General features: G+C 32.3%; 1 protein-coding gene across 6 annotated transcripts in view; it reads left to right on the forward strand.

The window, feature by feature from the left end:
• The window catches only part of LOC122567188, a 143,789-nt gene that overhangs the window by 103,805 nt on the left and 25,081 nt on the right, over positions 1-14,903 (forward strand). For all 6 annotated transcript variants that reach the window (XM_043725497.1, XM_043725496.1, XM_043725501.1 and 3 more), the window contains 2 exons: positions 6,164-6,336; positions 14,337-14,501. In XM_043725497.1, coding sequence (XP_043581432.1) covers positions 6,164-6,336; positions 14,337-14,501 — 338 coding nt within the window. The remainder of the gene's footprint in view (positions 1-6,163; positions 6,337-14,336; positions 14,502-14,903) is intronic.

Here is a 14,903-nt window from a genome sequence, read left to right on the forward strand (position 1 = left end):
ATTGAATGGCGGTCGAAATTCCAGGAAACGCCTTGACCCACTTTTCTTCCTGGAAATGCGTACGTCGCGGTTGGATAGTAGTAGTAATAGTAGTAGTAGTAGTAGTAGTAGAAGTAAAAAAAAACCACTGACTCAGCGTCTGTCAGTAACCAGCTCGCAGATAGTGAACATAAGGCAGGTCAGGGAAGGCGTGCTTGTGAGAGGTACGATGATTTGAGTGAGAGAGCGGAGTAAAACGTTAAGAATTACGATACTCTCCTTATTGTGATATCTCGGTAATGGAATGTCGTATCGAGATCAAACGAAAAGGGGTCTTTAATTAAACAGAATAGTTCAATGATTCAAGTGATACGGAATGTACCATAATTTGTTTATTAGATTTTATGCAGTTGTACGATGAAAAATGAATATGTATTAATATGATATGGAATAAGTATTCCTTGTTTCTATTATTTATTTTATTCGTGTTGCATCAACTAGGATGTATGGTTGTTAAAGCTTTCGAGTAATCATAAAGTCTTGGAGATATTTTCATCCGAATCATATTTTTCCATTGTTGGAAAATAACTGTTATCGATGTGGCTGATTTTTGATCTCAGTTTTGTAATAAATATTTTTTTCAGTAACTTTAAAAGGGGCTCTTAACGTGAAAATGAAAGTAATACTGAGACATAAAAAATCAAGGACTATTTTTAAGACTATTTCAAGATTTATTATTATTATTATTTGATATTTTTATTGCGTATATTGTTTAGATCTAAGATATAGAAGAATTGATAACAGAAAACGTGTAAAGATAGGAAGAAAGAGGGAGAGCTATGAATCTCAAAGCATTTTAAGGCTTAACTTACTTCTTCGTTTTATCTTAAAAGGGAGAAATAGATAAAAAGAAAAATTGAGCTTTTACCTAAAATAGATTTGAGTAAATTATTGAAGCATATAAAGTGATGGAATGGTACGAAACCGAGTTTAATCGCGCTAAAAGCTCTGTATAACAAAGCGCCTTCTACTACAGGTTGAATGTAAAGAAAATTACACGTGAATTTTAAATAATTATAAAGCCTATCATAAGGACTTAAGACAAAAAACGCCATTATGAAAAGACTGACTTTTAAGAAATCAATTATTATGGATAGCTTTTAATCATTCTTCAATTTTTATCATTAAGTGAAATTGTGTGTAATTAAATTATTCTATTACTTATATAATTTTTGATAACTAATTTCTATGATTTCTTGAGAAACAAAATATGTACAAGTGATATTTAATATAAAAACATGAAGAAAACAATGTGTTAAAAATAAGCATCTAATAAAATTATTTGTTCGACAAAAAATATATCAACATCCATACTCAAACATTATACGAAAGATATAAACAAGGACGATGAATATTCTATTTAAAAATATTATATATATTGAAATTGCTGTTTGATAAAAAGTATACACTTCATATATACTCAGATAAAAATATACTACGTACAATCGACATTAACAATATTTGAGTTCCGTGAGAGCATGTAATTCGGCCGTTTTATTTTCCCGGAAGGTTTAATTTGCGGTTAGTCGGCACGTTTACAGAGATTGGCGATTAGAAACGTCTGACACGTATCTCTACGGAACATCGTAACAATGGCTATAAAACCGGACGTTGATAGATGGTCTGAGTAGTGATGGAAGCAAGATAACTCGTATCGCTCTAATTCTTTCGAGAATCACATCAACGATCAGTGTTTTCTGATAATTTATTGAATTCAATTACTCGGACAAGAGGGCACTTGAAAAATTGCACAGCAAGGAATGTACACGTTGTGTCCGATTAATTGAGAGCAACGTAATGTCGATTTCTTCTCCTCTCGGATTAACGAACAAATTTGAAGTGTCGAAAATATTTCAAATTTAAATGTCCAAACAGATCTCAGACTAAAACATTACATAATAAGCAATATATTTTAAATAGTTTTGATTACTATTACTGAATCTTTCTGTGAAACTATATACCTATCGATTTTTATTTATCAATTTTTACATCAGAAAATTGTGATTGTATAAGTTACAATTATCCCAAAAAGTGAGAGGAGAGTTTCAGATAGAAAATGAAAATCCGTTAAGTGACAATTATCGTCGTCGTTTATTCGATAAAAGTCATTCAACGTTTAGAAATACTTACAATAGAAGGTGAAAAAGAGTTAAAACACTCGTTATCGCTAAGTAATTTAAAAATATTCGATGCAGAGGAATATCTAGTCATTGAGTAAACACGATTATCAATAAAATGTTTAGTCTGTGAAGCGTCAACAGAGATTTTTAATTTCCGTGATGTATTACCTCCATTATTTTTCAGAAATATATCTACCATATTTGCACATAATAAATTACATTTAAATAATCTCTATATGATCTAAATGTATAAATTACTTTTTTCTAATGTAATATTTCTTTTCACGAATTCATGGACAATGATCGATCCGATTAGATCATTTGAAGCCTGCAGAAAAACTTGTCACACTCCATCAGGGAACAATTTACCAAATAATGTCCCATCTTATGCTATCAAAATTGTTTATTATTTAAAATATAACATTCGTTTTCACCAATCCATGGAGAATGATCGATCCGATTCGATCGTTGGAAATCTGCGGAGAAACTGACCGCATTCCACCAGGGAACAATCTATCAAATAGTATCCCATCTATCGCTATCAAACTTTGTTCGCAATTATTCAAGCCGAAGGAACCAATAAAGAATTCAAGGCCATCAGAATCGAACGAAAATTAACCCTAGTCGCGGCGACATTAAATCGCAAAGCTTGAACCGATCGGGAACTCCGTCGCTGGAAACTTTAGTGATCATCCCGGATTCGATGGAGTTTAAGTTTTAAGTTGCAAACAGAAAGCCGGTTCTCGTCGTTATTTCTGACCCGTGAGGCGCGCTTCAATTTCCTCGGAATTTCTCGGGGTGGAAAATATTTTCTGGCTAGGCAGAAATGAATGCTTAAATTACTAGGTCATAGTTAGGCGAGAACGTTCGCTGTGTCAAGACGCTTCAGTGATCGTTAGTCTGTTGATGTCCATGACACCCGCGAAATTAACGATTGAATGGCGAATTATACTGGATTTACAGCAATGGTTAAAGGACAGATGCCACTTCTGCACGGATCGTTCGTCCGAATAGTTGGCGAAAACGAGCTAAACAACCAGCGGCCTTTCCTATTCGATTCGTCGAGCTGCATATTTAACGTTTGGAGAAAATTTCGTGTATATATATTTGTTTTGTAAAACGTATAGGAATTTCATTAGCACTGTAACGAGACGCAATTATCATGAACGATATTGGTATTGATATTTGAAACTAATCTGGAAATGTAAATGTGGTAAATGTTGCGGGATATTTACTGTAAACATATGTTACACATGACATACACAGAGTTAATATACAATGTGAATTGTATGTAAGCGTTAAAGGTGGCCCACTGAATGTAATGGATAATTGACTCCTTTTATACTTTTGTGGTGTCTGTGAAATATACTTAAATATCTTGCAATTTCTATATGATTTGTTTCAATAGTCAAGTCTCATAACAGTGTTATAAATGGCTTAAAGAATGAATATAATATAAAGAATAAATACGTTTGCATACTCGAAGATGGTATCCCGCTGGGGGTAGCCATCCACATGTTAATTAGCAATAAAGCTAGAAAAATTTACCGAATGTCCAGCTGGACAAATTGTAAAGTACAAATTAAATAATAAAAATAAAATATATGTTTGCATGCATCAAGTATGTTCATGTTTATTTTACGTAAAAAAATACTGAAGGGAGGTGAAAAAGAAGCTTCAGTGCGCAAGATTTTTTAAATAGATATCACAGAATCTGATTAAAAACAAAATTTTAAAATCTTCCTTCGTCAGGGAAATTTCTTTTTTTTTTTTTTTTGATTTTTTCGAAACGTTGAAAATTGATCTTCTTACGAAGAATATTTATTTCTGCGATCATTAAAATTAAAGAAAATTTTATGTCAAATTTTAGGCGATAGACTCCGATTCAGGAATGAAATGGAATTTTTTATTTTAAATGGTCCAATTCCCGCCAAAGTGGCCAGCTATCGGTGTTCCAGCAGAGGTTTCGATTCAAAATTTTCGGATACGGTGATTGACCGCTATTTTGTAACATTTTTTTTTTTAAGTAAATAGAAAATAAAACTAAAAAATATATGTACTGCTGTAAAAAGAGAAGTACAATGTTCTTCGAAAATATAAAAAAATGTTCGTTTTTTTTTTAACTAAAAGCGTACAATACTTTTCAAGATATAGTAAACGTCGATTTTTATTAACAGAGGTGTTGCTCTGGCTTTCATTTTAGTATCGAATTGAAGGATATAGGATATACTTTATAAGAATAGATACTCTTAAATGAATACGTGATAATAAATTCTACGATTATTGGCAGTCCACGCAATAGAGAACGCGTTAATAAAGAGCGATTAAGTCCAGAACGTACATTAAGATTTAATTGATCGTCGGGAAGAAACGGGAAATTTTAGGTATCTTTAATATATCACGACCGATTCGTAAAAAGGGTTCTACATTTTTCAACTGTTAATAGGAAAGCCTAGAAAATATGAAAAACTGATAATTGAATTATTTATTATCACAAGCTATTAATCATAATTATACATTACTAAATACAGTGGATTTTGTAACATAAATATAAGTATAATATACTTATACTTATGTAATTTTGCATTCATTAATAGTTTAAATAAAATATAAATCCATAAAGTACTTCTATGTGAAATATAAAAAAACTTTACCTTTTTTATGCAAACTTTACCTGTCAAAATTGCAAATATTTTAATCGCCTAAATATACGATTTTTCCAAACATAAGAAAGCTCTAAGTGTGAATTTTTTAAATATGAGGTAGCTCTTTGAGTGCATGCACTTGCGCAGAAATAATAATTTTAGAAACCTACGCGTTGTTTATGTTATTCGCTGCATGTATAAAATATTTTAGCGTAATAACAAATATTCCAAATATAAAGAAGGATAAAAGGTACAATTTTTAAAAGAACTATCTCTGTATTGCGTCAATACTTCATAATTCAGTCGTATAAATTTTATATTGCAAAACAGCATGCAATAAGCATTACGTGTCTGCTATATTAGGGAATATAGACATGTTATCAAACGGCAACACTCTCGGCAACATAAACTCTTTATTATAATTTTATATGAACTTAATCAAAACATTATTCGCGAACATAAAATAAAATATCATACACCGTCTATTTTTTACATCATATCGTGGAAATTTACAAAAATTCAATTTGTATCTCCAAGAAATTTCATAAAAATAATTAACATCCTATTACACAGAAATTGTCGGAAAGTAGCGCAAGAAAATTTCGAAGCAACAAATCGGCCAGTATCGATCATTGGTCGAACCCGACTGTAAATGCAAATTCGCAATTTTACCGGTTGAATCAGCCAGAAATTAGACGTACCGGAGTTAGATTGGATTCGAGATGACGGAAATAGAGGCAGCAAATCAAAGGAACAGGATTATAGCAGTAGCAATGAAGGATAAAATTGCTGGAATCGACTGAACGAAAGAGTTTCTTAAGATTTCCTTAATTTTTCCCCAACAACTTCCTCAATTTCGACAAATTGCCCCAACGAATTGCTTTCGCTGTTCCCATTTACAATCGGAGTCATAATTCTGCAAAAATTGTGTCAGTTATGACAAATAACCTCTTTGGCATTTATCACATTCAGAGAAGTTACTCGGCTTTTGTAGATATGCAAATGGATTTGTTTTGTTTGATCTGCTGTATTTTATGTTTGCAAATAAATATATTTAGTTAATAAATAATGTTATTGTGTAATACAATAATATTTATAATACATATATATATAATAATAATATTTATTGTTTATAATTTAAGTTATATTTAATATAAATAATTTTGAAATACATTGTTAGTGCATTTATTCCTAATGACAATTATATTTAAACAGAACTTAATGGACATAATAACTTTTAAAAGCTATCGTTAATTTGCCACAAAATTGCTTGTTTAATAGATACTGCCTTGCGCATAGTTGGGCGGAATATCTACTCTCTCGTGGTAACGCTATAATTTCCATGAAAATCTGTTACAGACGGTGGCGTGGTGGGTGGTTCGAGAGCTGGACCGGTGGTGACTCCCCATACATTGGAGTTGACACCACGTGGTAGAGTTTTGCTGCAACTTGCACCGCCCGAAACTGCTCGAGCGTATTTGCCGCCGGAATATCGACCGGGTCGTGTATATTCGGACACCGATTCAGAAAAGGTAAAACGCATTGCTAATTAGGCGCTGCTTTAACATCATGCAGGGTTAATTAGCAGAACAACTGATTCGAGAAGCCAGGCTTTTTCGTGCTTGTATATTAATTATCATTAGCCATGTTTATGTATTAATTATTCATTGTTAGACATATCAATTATCAGGCGTGCATCTATATTAATTATTAATTGAGACCCGGTGAAACGTATTTTAACGGTTAATTGGAGATAGGAGTCTGAGAACGAATGTGAGGTGTAACAAAATAGGTGAGACGTGGATAAGGTAAAAATCGAATATATGTAGAGAAAAATACGCGGCAAGCTTGGCTTTGAGTAGATTCTTATCGAAATAAATAATCATTTCTAATGATAAGTTACATATATGCTTGGGTTGATTTATCGTCGTTTTTAAAAGTAACTTTGTTTCAAGTAAAAATTAGGTAAATCGTCTGAAAATAATTTCTCGTTTTAATTGACACGTTTAAATAAAATAACAAAGAATTGAAAATGTTGAATACTCTTAGTTGTTAGATGTTAGATAATATTTGTATGTACTTTAGTCATAAACAAAAGATGCAAATTATTTTACAACGCAACGGTACGGTAACGCTTTCAGAAAATGTTCTCATTTCAAATACAAAATTTTGTATTTCTACAAACAGTATTAGTTCAGACGTTTATTAGACAATGTAGCGTATGTAATCCAAAAATCAAATCAGAAAATAGTTCGCAATATATGAACTATTAAAATTATTCTTCTAAAAAAGATAGAAAGTATGATTTAACAGGTCAAATGACCGGTTTCAATATTTAATTTAAAATTGTATATTCATCGTTATTTTTTTTTTTTTTTTTTGTTCATCTAACTTTACGTAAATTCTTATATTATCTGATTAATCAATTTCTCAATTTTTGTTAGTACAATATGCAAGCAGTACAAATGTACGATATCTACTTAAAAAGATAACAGAACGATATCACACCGCTATGTAAACATAATTAACGAAATTAATTAGCCGTTTAAGCGTAACGTCTTTCAACAGAGGTACACGTCGCGTGTCAAGCAAGGTTCTTAAAATGTCGTAATTAAGCACCATTCACGCGGTCCAATTTTCTCTTGCTCGTGTCACTTAAATCGTGCTTTGAATTTCTTCACCAGACATTTTTCCATGAATAGGCCGCGTTTCATTCGAAATGAAACAAACACGGTCGTAATTCGCGCCAACCGATAATTAATCGTAGCCAAGATGTAAATGCCCTTTCACCTACGATTCCAGTACCATACGAAATTTCGTCATGGAACGCGAAACACTGATGCAAACACAGACGAATCCCGACGAACGCGACGAACGAATCAGCGTGCAAATTGTTTATCGGGAAATTAGCGGTGTGTCTTCTTTCTTTTCGCCCGTATTTGCGGTTTCACGCACAGCCATGATGTATACGCGCGAGCGCGTGAAATATTTAATTTGACGAGGAACCGAGGGATACAGGCGGTTCAAGGATTTTATCAATTTGATCGAATTAAATGGCAGCGGAGAGATATGTCGGAAAATATTGTGACATAGAACCTAGCTAGAATAATTATTATTACCACCAATTAAAATTACACGTGTGGATAATGTTATATGAAATATTCGCGTTTTAGGAGCGTGATGGAACACCGTGGATAATCGAAGATTTCGACGAATTAAATTTTATGAGATTTTGTTTTAATACAGTTACACAGTGTGTCCGAGAGTTTAAGAGACAAATTTTATATGTTTACTCTATGGGTCTAACAAAATAAAAAAATGTTACATAAACATGAATGATTTAAAGTTGGTTTAATATCTGGTTGTACTTTCGTGGCTAACACGCGTATATAAAGCAATTATCTTTTTATTTCGTATTAAAAAGAAGGAAACTGTATTGTAATAACTTTTCTCCTCTTATTATATATATATATATATATATATATATATATATATATATATATATTTTTGTCTCTTCAATATCGTTATTTAATCAAATTCTATCCGTTAGCTAAGCTTCTGCTTGGTATAAAACATTTTATTTGCTCGTAAAACATTGGATCAGGGATCGTGACGTGTATTAAATTGCTAAACTCGGTGTTTGAGGTGCGTAAAAAAACGAAAATGCAATTAAAGCTCTGTTGAAAGGGTGCGTGTCGAAAAAGCACGGTAAATTTAATCTACATTATTATACAAATAGGGTATTCTAGTAACCTTACTCTGGTAGAATACTCTATTAACAAATAGCGTAGCTTTTTTAGCGTAATTTATTTTCCGTAATTTATTCTAGCGTAATTTATTTTCCTCGTAGATTATTTTCTTGCCAATATTTTTTCCCATTAACATGTATATAATGTCATGTGTAACCTACTTTAATTTTAATTCCGATTTCATTCAATTAAAACTTCCCTATCAGTCAAAACAAATTCGTTCTTCCTTAAATATAAATTTCTCAACATATATAAGGAACGATAAATATATTGTTTATTATTAATTATTGTACTATTTTGCGTGATGTATATTGTTTAAAGCATAATATACGTTTATTTTGATGGATAACTGCCCAAAGGGAAATTCAATCGAACATTGAATTGAGCAGATCTGTTGTTCGATAATTATTCATAAGGTTGTGTAGCTTTCTGATTGTAGTAAATTTACATGACTTTAGCATTTAATTAGTCTGAGAATTATTAATAATTAATTCATCAGAGTTATAATTCTCGTTACGTAAGTAAGTTTTCAATGTAACGTTGATGGAAAACAACTTTTCCATGATTAATTATATACATGAACTATCTATTAATTTATATTCGTAATGTTAATTGTAGATCACGGATTATTTACCGGATTAAGGATTTTGTGTTACTCTTCTCACCCAATGGTTTTTCATACTTTCTCCATGATCCATTCATATTGATACTACGATTTCTGATGATGATATACGTATAATTTTCCACTAGCATGGTTTTCTTGTTAACTACACCGTTTCTCTTTTACGAAAACAACTAGCTCGGGTTTCATTGATTTTATTGCAACAGTTTCATGATAAACAATCTCCAATCAAGACTACATCCCACGTAAAAAAGAGCAGTTACACAGTCTACCTCAATAATTGCAGTACAATCAGAAAGAATGTGATTCCTCGTGCAAAAACGAATAGAAAATATAAAATAAAGCAAAAGCGAAATTTTATTTATTAGAAGATTGCTACATATTCCAAATAAAGCATTTGGTATACTCGTCCTTCTCGAATTACGTTTCTCTTTTTTTATAACTCAGACTCCCATTTTGGGGAGGCTGATGATCGTCAAGAGGGTCGTGAAATGTTTTCTAGCGGATTGCCAGAATTATTTTCGGTAGTAATTATCTCTATACGAAATTACATCAGTAAGGTTTTTTACATTTAATTATTTCAATGTCGTTACTGTGTAACATTGTATTAATAGTTCAAATAATGTACTGTTTGTACATATTTCATAATTAAATAAAAGTGACTCAAGGTGCATTGTGATGGGATAGGTGCCTGATCCTTCGTAGCAAAACTAAAACATTCAGTACATTTCAAAAATTATGGAATGCTTATCGACATCTACTATATTATATTTATAATCTGTATAACGTGTGTTATATCATACAATCATTGGTTAAATGAAAAATATTTAGAACATTTTCCAGTGAAAACACTTTTCGAAAAAAGTCAAGGGTGAAATTTCTTTTAAACTCCCAACGACCTAGTTTAAACCACAGAGGATTACAAAATATGGGGAATGTTCACGCGTGTTAAATATTCCATATTATTTATTTGGATCATTTGTCCCAACGTGTCTTCAGTAATTTCTTGAACTTTCACTAGAGTAGATCGTAATTCACTTTTGACGAATAGAAGGTTTTCTTTACGCAATTCATAAATGCTTTTTTTGTGTAAATATTAAGAAAGAAGAAAAATCGTACATTGTTTCGTTATAATAAAAACGATCTTATATTTACCTATAATATAGTGCTACGAAAGAGGGTAAAAATAGAGAGAAAATATTAAACTATTCTGTCTCGAAAAGGTTGGGAAACATTATTCTACAGCAGAACGTCACATGGAAGAATTTTATTTTAGTTCACATTTCCAATATGTTTTTACACGAGAAGAAACATCCCTCTGTCGGTACGAGCTATCAACCAACGCGACCAACAAAGACACCCTGTATACGGATGAGAATGTAGAAACGCTCGAAGTTTATTTATTGTACCCGCCGTTTATTTTCCCTTTAATCTGCACGAGATAAATACCGGCTAGCTGAAACAACGGACTTCTGTCCAGTAGCAGACAGGAAAGGAAAGAATACCGGGAAAAAGGGAGGTAGAGGGTGGGAAAAGAAGCGAAGGAAAAAGATACAGAGGCGTCGAGAGACGCGGGCGTATTTAGTTAGGCGACGCAGCGGCAGAAAAAAGATTTAACGATCGACTCGTTAATTACGCGAATAAAGTGCACGTGAAATTGGCTGATTGCGTTAATTACGGACTGTCGTGAAATTGAAACCTTGACGCTTCTCCGCGATATTACGTTTGACCAGTTTATCCTTGCTTCTCTGTTATTATTTTTTGATTTTTGGAAAGAAAGAACATCTTTTTCCTTTTCGTTGTGAGATACAACAAAAAATCCAATAAGATTAAATTGATTAAGATTAAATAAAATTAAATGAAAGAAAAACACAGTATGAGAAATATTAATGATATAATATCATAATTGTGTATTATTAAGATAGTATATAATATGCCGATTATTTAATATGTATAATGAAATATACGAAATATATGTTTAATGTTTATATGAGATAAATATAGATATTATATAATTTTATATTGTAGGATGATTCATAGTTCACCATTTTTGTATTAGTTGGATTAATCGTTGAAGGTTTATATCTCGTGTGAAGATTATAAGAGACTTCCCTAGATTTTTTCTATTTTTTTTTTTTTTATTATTATTTAATTTGTACTTTACAATTTGTCCAGCTGGACATTTGGTAAATTTGTCTAGCTTTATTGCTAAATAACATGTGGATGGCTAATCCCAGCGAGATACAATCTTTGAGTTTGTCCATTTTATTTCTTTAGTGAGGTCGATGGAGTGTTTTCTTTTTAGTCTTCTTTTTTTTATTTGAAAGCATTTTTAGTTTATCTGGGATATTTTTTACATCGTTACATTAAATAATTTCATAAATGCGATTTAAAAGTAACATGTGCTTTGTCATAGATATGAAGCTTGCGTTTAACATAAACATGATGGAAAGTACAAAAAAAAGAGTATTTCCTACCCGCTGCAAGTCTTATCTTTTAAAGACAGTTGTTTAGATCTTTTTTTATTTCTCTTCCCGTTCATTTTTGCTGCGTAGTGTGTACAAGCACCAGATGATACAGCTGCAGCTGAAGGTCTCTCGGATAGTTTTACCGCACTTGTATAGTTTCCTCAGTTATCCTGCTCTTTGTATGCAACTTCAAACTTTGCACTCCAGAAACGACTCTCGACGACGAAGGTCGAATTTCGTTTATCAGGTATAACCCGAAAATACCAACAAAATGGGCTATTCGAATCTGCACATTAGCAGATTCTAATCTGTGGGATTCTGCCTTATTATGGCAGTCTTACAACACGAACATTGATAAGACCGAACCTTCCAGTATCCACTAGAATTCCATTGCACCTGTACACAGTGTTATTGAATAAAATAGCCGGTGCACAAGGACATTATATGTTTGTATTTTACCTACAAAATACTCGTCGCATACGTTCAAAATCATCTCGAGTTGTTGCTCCGCCCGACTGAAATTGTCGTCGAGTGCAAAGGCTTAAAATCAGCCACGCTCGTGAACTGTCTTTCATACCAAAACAACTTTCCTTGCACGTGATCTTTTCAATAGTTAGCACTTGGCAACTTCCTCTTTCTCCAGTGAACTTTCCATAAAAGAACATGCTGATGTGGTATACAAGAGAAACATTCTCCACTTTGGAAACATATGGTAACACATTCTTTTCACAGACTTTGCAGAATTTTAAGCTGTAGTGCAATCTCTATTCTATTCGCACATACATATCTGTATATGAAGAGCACAATCTGTAAAATATTTAAAGTAAAGCTTTTCCTCTAATACATATTTAATATATAAAGTATATAATACATATTTCTTTTTACATTCAAAAGTTTGATTATCATACTCCTTGTATATATATTCTTCACTCGGTTTATAGCTCTCAGTTCATCATTGGATATAGAAGTGATGAAGAAATCATTGACAGAATTAATTTCGTTTCTGTAAGCAGTGTTCAATATAGTAAGCATAATGCAGTTAGAAGCATTCATAGCAATAAAAAAAAATCGAACAAATGGTACAAAGCACAAAAGAAAATAATCCTGGGGAACTATTCATTTACACAAAAAATTTATAATTTTTTGTCAATCTAGAAAGATTGCGAAGCTAAATTACGAAACCAAAAAGAACATGACTTGTACAGACGTATAAGTGCAGTCAATTATCACTCTCCATGTAAAATGCAGTCCAAATTTACGTTTAATTATCGAAAAAGTTTAATTACCTGGTTCTCCTGTAATTAATTACTTCGGATAATCAAAATCCTATTACATCAATTTCTATCTCTGCGTTTGTGTTCCTAAAGATATAGACTTGCGAAAATACTTTTCTTTTTTTTCTTTTTTTTTTTTTTGGAAGAATTTTACAACCAATTCTTATTGAGAATTATAAGTAAATTATTCTGGCGTGGTTCTATGTCGTGTTTAATAATAAGTGTTTATCGTTTGTTTGATTCTAGTTGCGAAAATACGCGCAGTCTATTGATCAGTATATTTCCCCAAGCGACTTAATCCCATCCTAAACCTCCTTTCCCTCAAGAACCTTTTACTGTCAAAGATTATCCCTTATTTAATCTTACAGAAATCTGACAAAAAACAGGATCTCTGATAATCCGATAGTCTTATCAAGTCAAAAGTAATTAAAAATACGCGAGGTCAAGTATAACGAAAGACATTTCGTATCGGTAGAAACGACGAAGCCAGCTCGTTATCACGCGGAAACGAATTCGCAATTGCTTGCAATTTCATCGCGAGAACGACGAAAAGTACGGGTCTATACCAATACCATCCTCGCTACATAGCATGTTTATGGGAATCTGTGCGCGTGGAATATCCAACGTTGATTACGTGCGTGTTACAAAAGATGCAACATGGGCTGGGAATTCTATTTTTCGCAGATAGAAATCGCTGTTGTGTTTTACGATCATCCTCTTATCTCAGTTCCATGATCATTTTCACGAAGAATAAAATTTGATGGCTGTTTTACGACGAGACACTAGAAGGGAATATTTTGGCAGCAGTTTTTCAAACAGTGAATGTTATAGTTATTATACAGCTGAAATATCACAGTCAGCATTTTATCATGTTTCGCAATATGTTGTAATGTTTGAAGTTTCAAGTGTTTCGTAATCTTTGAAATAAAGTCAAGTTATACAGATTGTTGCAAAATAATGTCCAAATATTTTAGATTGTGTGAAACGAAATAAAGAGGATGATAAAACTTCTGCTCTTTTTCACTTTCGAAACGGTAGATAAGATATTTTAACCAAAGAGAACAGAGTTCATGTTAAAGGATTAAACTGACCAAAACTCCAAAACTTATAATATAAAAGTATAGATAAACTTTCTTTATCTATACTTTTAATTATTTAAGTATAAGGAATGTTAGATGAATTTGTAAATGACTATGGTCATTAAAATCGTCATATGCTTCCACGTTTATATATTCTCCGTTCGAAAGTCGACATTATTTTCTGATATTAGTCACATACATTTTCAAAACTATTTATTTGTCAGACTTCATCTAGCTTAGCCCGGTGTAACCTGCAAAACTGTATAATATTCAGTTTTCTCCTTTTATCTCTTGAACAGCATTATGAGGTAAGCTTCACATGGAATTCCGGTGCTTTCAGATGTGGATGTACTCGCTGGGAAGGGCATTATTGGACACGACCCCGAGAGTCGCTGCACTGACAGGAACGGTTTCCGTTTCACCCTCGTCGGCACTTCAGTCCGTTTTAGCCGCCATGACGGAACCCGATCCACGAAGACGAGCTTCCTTGATGAATCTGCTAGACGTAAGTCTGTAAATCTAGCTGAAATTGTTTTTTGCTTTGCTCTTTCCTTTCCTGTACTCGAGATCTTTTGTGAAGATCGACTGCTTGCATCCTCGTTTCTTAAATCCTTTCATATGAAAAGTGAGTTTGCCTTCATATGAAAACCGATGTAACGTAGCCAGAGGAATAAAAAGAAACGTTTCTTCTTTACTTTCTACGTATCTGATAACTTTTTCTAAATACAATTATGAAATTTGTATAGTTGTGTAAAAGTGTATAATTCCTATTAATAATCCTTTGCTTTCAATATTATTTATTTTTCTGATATGGGGTTGAAAAAAAAATAATAAGCTAGAAAAAAGACACGTATTTAATAGTATTTACTGCTAAATTTTTTTTTTATTTGGTATTTTATTTTTACAA

This window comes from Bombus pyrosoma, linkage group LG4 (assembly GCF_014825855.1).
Source record: "Bombus pyrosoma isolate SC7728 linkage group LG4, ASM1482585v1, whole genome shotgun sequence".
In the NCBI taxonomy this organism is placed as follows: Eukaryota; Metazoa; Arthropoda; class Insecta; order Hymenoptera; family Apidae; genus Bombus; species Bombus pyrosoma.